Raw genomic sequence first — 9,771 nt, forward strand, 5'->3', positions numbered from 1 at the left:
TCCTCGATCAAAAGCTTAAAAGCCATTTTCCAAGGACAACTCTATTCTTGACCTCAATGTGATGAATTTTGAGCCCTCTCCCTGGTCCTTAGGACGACATACAACACTCAATTCAGTGAGTCCATATTTCTTTTTCTCACTACCACCTTGCCAAAATAATCTTGATCGGAAATAATCCAACCTTTGTAAGACCCCTTTAGATAGTTGGAAGAAAGAGACATATCACTTAGTATTGAGTTTATGAGAATTAAACTTCCGCCAAGTGAAAGCAATTATCCTTTCCAACTACTATATCTCTTTTATAATCTTTCCTCAACATGTTTCCACTCAACATTTGTAAGTCCTGATAAAGATTCTGAATTCCTATGTAGATGATAGAAACTAACGTTGCACACATCCAAAGTGTTCAGAATAGAGCTCGGCCACGTCTTTTGCCTCGCCAAAACAGAACAATTCATTTTTGTGGAAATTTATTTTTAGACTTGAAAGCTGCTCGAAAGGTTGATAAAATAATTATTAACTTCAGATTTATTACTTTTTCAAGATCATGCTCCATAAAAATAATCGTATCGTCACCATATTAAATGATTGACAGCTCACCATACACTAGGTGCGGGACTACTACCTCAATTTGACCATCATTGTTTACACTTTTTATTATTATAGCAAACATATTACCCATTATATTAAATAGCACTAGTGATAATGTATCGCCTTGTTTTAACCTTTTTTGTTTGAAAATATTTGCCCACGTTTTGATGAATACACTACCTTCCGTAACAAAATTATGAACTAGTAGATAGTTTGAATTAAATCAACCACATCAACCAGTAAATCCGTATGAGCCACCTTACTTGCCGCCCCAGCACTCGTAACTGAACCAAAAAAAACGCGAAAAACCGGAGAGGAAAGAAGAACCGCCCTCCGCACCCGTCACGTGGTGCCCTCCCAGCAATCTATCTTCATCAATCCAATCCCGATGATTCCCAGGACGTGACGCTTCTTCCATTGTAAATTTACCGATAGACGAACTATCAGCTTAGCTAGCTAGTTAATTTGTCCACGCATGCTGAGACGATTCCCTTCCTGCAGGCATGGGATCCCATCCCACTGCGCTTATACAGGCCACTCTACCGCAGATCAACTACGTGTCGTAGCAAGGACCACGAGCTTCCGAGTTCGACGTGGTGGTAACAATGCCGACTCCATCCATGGACGCAACCGCGGAGGGAATGCCCACCGGCGGCGTCCTCCTCCTCCTACTCCTCATCATCGCCGGTGCCGCCGCCGTCTTCCTTCTGCCGAGGCGACGGCGCACGGACGGGAGCGCCAGCGCGCCCAGCCCGCCATCTCTCCCGCTGCTCGGCCACCTCCACCTTCTCAAGAAGCCGCTGCACCGCTCGCTGGCCGCGCTCGCCGGGGCCCCATCGGCGAACGCGGCGCCGCTCCTCTCACTCCGCCTCGGCTTCCGCCGGGCGCTGCTCGTGTCGGCGCACGCGGCCGCCGAGGAGTGCTTCACGGCGCACGACGCCGTGCTGGCGGGGAGGCCGCAGCTGCTTGCCGCGGAGCACCTCGGGTACGGCCGCACCACCGTCGTGTGGGCCTCCCACGGGGACCACTGGCGCGGCCTGCGCCGGTTCCTCGCCGTCGAGCTCTTCTCGTCCTCCCGCCTCGCCGCGCTCGCCGCCGACCGCCGCGCCGAGGTCGCGTCCCTCGTCGAGAACCTGCTCCATGACGCCACCGTTGGCGGCGGTCGGATCACCCTCAGGCCCAGGCTCTTCGAGCTGGTACTCAACGTGATGCTGCGCGCGATCACCGCGCGCCGGCATGCCGGCGGCGATGTGCGCAGGTTCCAGGAGATCGTCGAGGAGACGTTCGCGGTGAGCGGCGCGCCCAGCCTCGGGGACTTCTTCCCGGCGCTGCGGTGGGTCGACCGCCTCCGCGGCGTCGTGGCGGCACTTGCAAGCCTGCAGACAAAGCGCGACGCATTCGTCACTGGCCTCATCGACGACCACCGGCGAATGCGCAACGACGGTGGCCGAGACGTGGAGAAGAAGGGCGTAATCGACGTGCTCATGGAACATCAGCAAACGGATCCCGACTACTACACTGACACCGTCGTCAAAGGCATCCTCTTGGTGAGTACCCTCTTCTGCAAACTGCATTCGTGACACCGCCATGTGCGCCATTTTGGCCCGTTACAGTGCCCATCTTGATATTCAGGTACTGCTCACCGCCGGCACCGACACATCGGCGCTGACCACCGAGTGGGCGATGGCGGAGCTGCTGACGCACCCGGAGGCGATGCGGAAGGCGAGGGCCGAGATAGACGCCATTGTCGGCACGGGCCGACTGGTGGAGGAGTCAGACATCAGCAACCTCCCGTACCTGCAATGTGTTGTCAAGGAGACCCTTCGGCTCCGCCCTGTCGGCCCGGTCATCCCGGCGCACGAGGCAATGGAGGACTGCACGGTGGGCGGCTTCCGCGTCCGGCGCGGCACCATGATCCTCGTGAACGCGTGGGCGATCCACCGGGACGGCAATATCTGGGATGCGCCGGAGGAGTTCAGGCCGGAGCGGTTCATGGACAGAGACACGGTCACAGCGCCCATGCTGCCGTTCGGGCTTGGTCGGAGGCGGTGCCCCGGCGAGGGACTGGCGATGCGCCTAGTCCCCCTGACACTGGCAGCACTATTGCAATGCTTCGAGTGGGATGTTGGTGAAGGTGGCACCGTCGACATGGCGGAAGGTGCTGGGCTGACGATGCCAATGGCGACGCCATTGGCGGCTCTCTGCCGGCCCCGCGAGTTCGTCAAGAGCGTGCTCTCTGCTTTCACTTGATGGAGTAAACCCAGGTTTCTGAAGAAAGGGAAGAACAAATTGGTTCAAAAATGTTTGGCAGTGGTGCAAACATGCTAGTGTTGTTGTGGAAAAGAATACTTGCAACAAGATTCCATTAGATGGTAGTACTCAACGAGTATGGTATTTTGGAGCTCGGGCTACATGGAGCCTGTTTTTAAAAGAAAATCGTAAATGGCATTTCATAGTTTCAAAAGAATATGAACAAAAATTCTTGAGGTATGACAATGATATACTCTACCAGTGCGGAAAAAAAAAGCAATACGATAGACAGAGTATTTTGGGCAGTGCAATATTTTGAGCCTCCTACTACCGGCGAGGAGGCCAGGCGCTGAGATCAGGCGCCGGCGGTTTCGATGGTCGGTAGTTTCTGGACAGGCGGGGTGGAAGGCGACCATGGGGGAGGCGATGGCGGGATCGCGATCCAGAACGGTGGGAGGCGGATCGGGCGGGGGTAAGAGGTGGGGGAAACACGCGCGTTTGGCTGGCAGAAGGGCCCCGCAGGCGTTTTCCTACGTGGACAAGGGTGATGGCGCCCTCGATTCGCACCCAGCGTGAAGGGCTCGGTCGGCACGGGGTTGCCGACGATTCTATTGGGCTCAAAACGATGTTGACGCATTATTAGGCGTGCAGGTGTGAGCCCCCAAGTAGCTATAGGGAGTGTTACTGGGCTCACCGGTGCAGGCGACATTGAAGGAAGGCATTGAAATCATCGTTGGGTGATATTCTCCCCACCGGCCACCGCCAAGCATGCTTAGAGCATCACTAATATAACCCTAAAAAGGGACAAACCCTCCAAATAACTGTTTTTTTAGGACTGAAGGGTGTTCGCGGAGCAGATCAGTGCCTATACAACTGTAAACCCTGAGAAAAAAATTAGAGGTCCGACCCTCTTTTGCCTCGTCGACCCTCACTTGTACAGGCTCGTGGACGATAACGTTGTCGACCCCTACTTCTCGAAATCACGAGTGCGGGCTGAAACTTCATCTCATTTTCCCCGCACCCCGCCTCTGCCCAATTCCACCGTCGGCCTCCTCTGGCCTCGCCCCTCCTCCCCCACTTCCCCGCATCCCCCGCGGCTGACCGCCCTCGCACGCCGCCCCGCCATCCGCACCGGCCCGGTTCGGCCGTTGCATGCCGCCCCGCCCCGATTCGGCTGACGCACGCTGGCAGTGGTGACTGCTGCCCTCGGCCAGCCCTCGCACGCCGCCGTCGCGCCGCGTCCCAACCAGATCGAGGTATGGATTTTTTTTCCTTGTTTTATATTGTTTTCATTTTTCCTTTTGTCCCGGCCGGTAGATAGAATTAATTGCATCTTCACGTATTTATATGAGTGCGGGGGTGAACATGGACGACGCGCTCGATTCGATGTCGGATTGTTCTGATTGGTCGTCTTCAGACGATTCGGACATCGATGAGCTACTCCAAGAAAACGACATGGAGTTGATGGTCGTCGTCCTTCCCGGGAGGGAGCTCGAGGACCACGCGAAGCTAGTGGATCAAAGGAAGGGGTCACAAATTGGTCTCCTTTGCATCCCGCGGAACCGCGCTCTCAGCCACGAGCAACTCATGCAAGACTACTTCCGACATACCCACCCTGCCTCTTCCGTAGAAGGTACCAAATGCATCGTAACTTGTTCGAGAAAATCGTCAAAGATTAAGAGGCCAACTCAAACTATTTCAAGCGTTGTAGAAACGATGTCGGCGCCATGGGATTTGGTGCATTCCAAAAGATATCGGCTGCGGGTGATCGTCTATGGCATACCCGCAGACTATAACGACGAGTATCTTCGCATTGGTCAAGATACAAACACGAAGTCCGTGCATAGGTTTGCAAAGATGGTCATCCGGTTGTATGATGATTGGTATCTTCGAGCTCCCAATGAGCAAGATACCAAGAGATTGATGGAGATGAACGAAAAAAGGGGCTGGTCGGGCATGCTTGATAGTCTTGAGTGTATGCATTGAACATGGAAAAATTGCCCAAAGGCATGGCATGGAATGTATTGTAGTAAAAGCCATGATCCTACCATTATGCTTGAGGTCGTGGCATCAGAGGACTTGTGGATTTGGCAATGCATTTTTTGGTTTGCCGGGAACACTCAATGACATCAACGTGCTTCAAAGATCAGCTTTATTTGCAAGACTAGCTGCTGGTGATGCCCCAACGTGCAATTACAAATCATGGACAATGAGTACACAATTGGATACTATCTCACCGATGGAATTTATCTTGAATGGGCGACTCTTGTGAAGTCCATGGGCAGCCTTTAACAAGAAAAGAGTCTGTTTTTACCAAGGCACAAGAGGCAGCCTGCAAGGATATTGCGAGAGTTTTCGGTGTTTTGCAAGAAAGATTTGTCATTGTTCAGGGTCCAACTCGTTTTTGGAACACAAAAACCTTAGAGAACATCATGAAACGTTGTGTGATTCTACATAACATGATCCTCGAGGATGAGAGAGGGTTAAACTTTCCATGTTTCTTCGACAATGTTGGTACCCGAGTGCAGCCGGAGAGAAACCTCAGTCACCTTCAAGCTTTTCTTCAAACACATTGGGAAATTAAAGATGCCAACACTCACAACCAGCTCCTCAATGATCTGGTCGAGCACCATTAGCGGCTACATGGCCATCGCCAATGATCTACCTTTGTTTTACTTTTCCATGTCTTATTTGAGTCGAACAATTGTTGAAATTTGCAAGAAACATTGTTGTAATAACTAGAATGATTAAACCGTGCTTGAAACTATTATTTATTGTTGTTGAATGTTGTATTTGCAAGGTACTTTGCTTTTTTTTAGAAACACAGTACAAACGCAGATGCTCACATACACGCACCCCTATGAACGCACACACGCACATCCTACCTCTATGAGCACCTCCGGAAAACTGAGCCAGCGGATCGAATCTTGATATTGACGAAGTCACCACAGGCGTCTCGCTATCGACGCGAATATCGCCTTCCACTGAAAGAATATTCCGCCTTTATGAGACACACAGATATCAAACTGGAGTTTGAACTCTGATGGGTTTGTATGCAAATTGGGATGATTCCGCCTTTATGAGATACAGCCACCATCCTAACCACCTAACCTCAGGTTGGTTTGTATGCAAATTGGGAAGAAACAGCCAATACCATGTTTTATAGGTTGAAATGTGTTGCCGCAAAACAGATTGTTATACGGGTTGGGTTTGAGGGCACTAATCTGCGCCCTCTGTTTTTGTTCTTAAAAGTTGTTTTTCTCAACCTGTAAACTGGTTTTAAGGGTTCCGGTTTTAAGGGTAATGCTAGTGATGCTCTTACAAGGTGGGCACGGCCTAGTTTTTTCTTTTTTCTTTTTTTCTTTTCCTTTTTGAGGGGTTCGGCCTGAATTGGACCATGGGAAGACAGAAAGTCCGGCCCATCCTCTCCCAAGTACTGTAGGCCCAGACGGGGGCTGCTTAACACCGATCTGGTCGGCACTTCTAGGATACCGCACACCCCGTGCATGCCCAAAGTGGCCAGATGGGCCTCGGCCCAACAACATCAGGTAATACAGTTTTTCTTTCTTCATTTCTTTTTCTTTTTTTCGGCTGATTCTTTTTGGCGATTTACACAAAAATAACCCAAAAGTGAAAGAAAAGCACAGAATGACCCTCCGGCGAAACTATTTCACCAATCTAACCCTTTTGTGTGGCGCCCCCCACACGGGCGCCACACATGCCCATGTGGCTCCCCTCCTGCCGGCGCCACTGACCCAGCCGACGTGGCCCCCTCGCCGCTGAGCTGGTGCGCCCATCCGACGTGGCAGCATGTGTGGCGCCCCTCCCAACGGCGTCACACATGCACTTGTAATCCCCCAAAACATACTGTGAGACAATTCCTCTGGGACTTAGCCGTTTTGCGAGGCTCGATGTGTGGCGCCGATGCCACGGGCGCCACACTAGCCTGTGTGGCGCCGATGCCACGGGCGCCACACATAGAGGCTCGCGAAAACGGCTAAGGACTTATCGTCCGGAGCCCCTGGATGTTTTCGACCAAGTAGTTCATATAAGTTGGCATGTGTGGCGCCGAAGCCACGGGCGCCACACTAGCATTTGTGACGCCAGTGGGAAGGGCGCCACACATTGACTTGTGTTAAAAACATGAAAAATCCTACCAAACTCCAACAGTTACGAGTACAACATTGGACACAACAAGTAGCAATTTCATGACATACACATATAACACTTCATAGGTCACATTGTAGCACGTAGATTCAAACAACAAGTAGCATTACAGACCATGGTTCGAAATGACATAGGGTTCACAAATCGATACTTATGAATATAGAGTTCACAACAACACGTAGCACATCCTAGTAGCGTCCTCGACGTGCCGTCCTCGCGGGCTGCTTCCGGACGGCCATCCTCTTCGTCCGCTGCCGTGGCTGTTGTTGCTGCTGCTCCTGCTGCTGCTCCTGCTCCTCCTCCTCCTCCTCCTCCTCCTCATCTGAAGAGAACGGCTCGTCGTTCCTCATCCTCGACAAAGTTGATCTCCGCCGCGGCCCGTCATCCTCCTCAGTGACAACCTTCTTTCCTCGGTTGACATAATCTTCCGGAGTGTACCGGTTTGGAGCCTTGCCCCTTGGCTTGAACTGGTAAGCTGACCGTGGGGCTTGCTTCGAGGTACGCTTTGGAAGTATGCCTTGACTCAGAATTAGCTCGTCCTCAGGAATCTTCACAAACACGAACACATGAGATTACAAAAGTTGAAATTAGTAAGAACATGTTTGACAGCAACAAAATAGTCCATACCTCCCGCTCTTCTGAAGAGGAAGATGTAGCGATTTCGGCTTCCCGGCAACCTAGCAAGCTGGCTAACCGCCGCATCTTTCGTGCAGTGTTCTGCGTCATGCCGTTCATGGTTACAAATCCACCACATCATAGTAGCGTACATTCAAAGTTGGTGATCATACCTTAATGAAATACCGAACGGTCCGACATGCTTGTCATCTGTCCCGCTCTGCTCCCAGATAACCTCGCACTCCTCAGCTGTTTTTTCGATCTCCTTCCGCTGTGACAAACATAGCATACACAATTGAAGCGAGCACATGGCAATGTAGATGATGTACTAGTTAGTGAGAGAATAGAATACCACGAAGTTCAGCTCGGAAGCAATAGAAGTCGATCTCCATCTGCGAGCAAAGGTGTCGTGCTGGCTTTGCCCAACCTCATCGAACTGGATGGGGTCGTCCAAGATCTCCTCAGGATACGCGTGCTTAACTAACTCGATACGCGTGTTCTCATGGAACCACTCGAGGTAGTTGTTGAAAGCGGCGAAGTTGTGAGGCACAATCTGCTCAGGGCCAGCATTCTGTGCCGCTTGCAAACAGTGTTGGAAGCAATTTGCGATGTGGCCGCTATGATGGACTGGCCAATTTGTGATCTTCCTCTGCCGCTGCCTATCAAGCCTGCAAGAATCAACAAGTTAGTTTGTACCTCTTCTATCAAGAATCTTCCATCGCATGATTCCAGAAATTTACCTATGAAGCGCCTTGTCCGTGTCTTGCCACTGAGGTGGGCACTCCTGATACAGCCCAAACTGTCTCATCACTCTTTGCGGCTGGTGGTGTTCAACAAGCCACATGCATATGAGTGGGCAGCGCATACGCCAGAACCGCGCCTCCTCCGTGCACTTGTGGTTGAGGTCAGTCATCGACGCGCCAATACGGTAGTAGCTACCATATGGCTCCCATTCCACCTGCAGCATACAAATATCTCAGAATTTAGAACATGCCAGTAGAATCAATGAAAACTAGGATTGCAAAAGAGTGATCGGTTACCTGCTCAGCGGTAAGAGTGTCCAACTCCGCAGTGTACTGCATGTACATGATCTTTAGATCGCCCGCCATCTCCGAGACATTGTCCCAAAGGTATGCCCAAGTGGGCTCCCGATCAGGAAAGTGAGGGTGATGAGGCCATGGCCTCTCGTTGAGTACCCTAGGCCGCCCAACTGATAGGCGGTCCCAGCTCCATACGGAAAGTAGGAGCATGCATCCACCAATACCACTGCTCCCAGACCTGCGACAAGCTTCGTCCAACTGCGCACATAAGACATTTGGTTAGTACTTTGTCTAGCACACTACTATAGGAAAATAGTACATAGAGCAAATCATCACCTGCCGGTAGAGGTAAGCAAGTGCCGCTGTTCCCCAACTCCACCGGTTATCCAACACCGTAAGCACCTTCAGCCAACACCAATGGGCCAGCTTCCCCCCACTGTCAGGAAAGAGAGTCCTCGAAATCATGTACCATAAGTACACGCGGGCGTACGTCCTCCGAGTGTCCTCGTCGGCCTCTTCCGGGCATTCTCCAAAGTTAGTCCTGATCCATTCGAAAGACGCGCCGGCGGGAGCTCTCTTCTTTGGTTCTGTTGGCAGCGGAGGAGCCATGCCAATAAGCACCTGCATCTGCTCGCGCCACCCATCAGAAGCTGTGTTCATACACAGTGGCTCGCCCTGAATAGGTAGTCCAAGGATCATGGAAACATCCTGGAGAGTAGGGGCCATCTCGCCGGCCCTCAAGTGGAAGGTGTGAGTCTCCGGCCTCCACCGGTCGACAAGGGCGGTGAGTGCCGAGGGGTTCATGAGTGGCCCCCCACGGCTTACAAGGGATATGAACGGCATAAGACCGGTAGGCCGGATGAACTCCGTGTACCTCTCGTCATACGGTATATCCGTTGTGCCATGGTAACAAATCTTCAAAGGGTGAAGATCCGTTCCCCTCTCCGTCATATGAACAGCCCGGTGCACCTTGTCGTACTCTTCATCCAGAAGCCACACCATCCTACATGTTTACACAAATACAACATATTATGAGCCATTCATACCAAATATGAGCAACACATACATGAGAATATATCCAAATAAGCCATCACACATACATTCCTAA

General features: G+C 51.6%; 2 protein-coding genes across 2 annotated transcripts; one reads left to right on the forward strand and one right to left on the reverse strand.

The window, feature by feature from the left end:
- The first annotated feature begins 1,058 nt into the window (after positions 1 to 1,058).
- LOC127298450 (cytochrome P450 81Q32) lies at positions 1,059 to 3,087 on the forward strand. The gene is made up of 2 exons (XM_051328295.2): positions 1,059 to 2,138; positions 2,224 to 3,087. The coding sequence occupies exons 1-2, from the start codon at positions 1,197 to 1,199 to the stop codon at positions 2,839 to 2,841; spliced, it is 1,560 nt and encodes a 519-aa protein (XP_051184255.1). The 5' UTR covers positions 1,059 to 1,196; the 3' UTR covers positions 2,842 to 3,087.
- A 3,943-nt stretch (positions 3,088 to 7,030) lies between these two features.
- On the reverse strand, positions 7,031 to 7,721 carry LOC127298452 (uncharacterized). The gene is made up of 2 exons (XM_051328297.1): positions 7,636 to 7,721; positions 7,031 to 7,556 (listed from the first exon to the last, which is right to left on the reverse strand). Exons 1-2 carry the CDS (start codon positions 7,708 to 7,710, stop codon positions 7,197 to 7,199), a joined length of 435 nt encoding a protein of 144 aa, XP_051184257.1. The 5' UTR covers positions 7,711 to 7,721; the 3' UTR covers positions 7,031 to 7,196.
- Positions 7,722 to 9,771: the final 2,050 nt, after the last annotated feature.

This window comes from Lolium perenne, chromosome 5 (assembly GCF_019359855.2).
Source record: "Lolium perenne isolate Kyuss_39 chromosome 5, Kyuss_2.0, whole genome shotgun sequence".
NCBI classification, from domain to species: domain Eukaryota; kingdom Viridiplantae; phylum Streptophyta; class Magnoliopsida; order Poales; family Poaceae; genus Lolium; species Lolium perenne.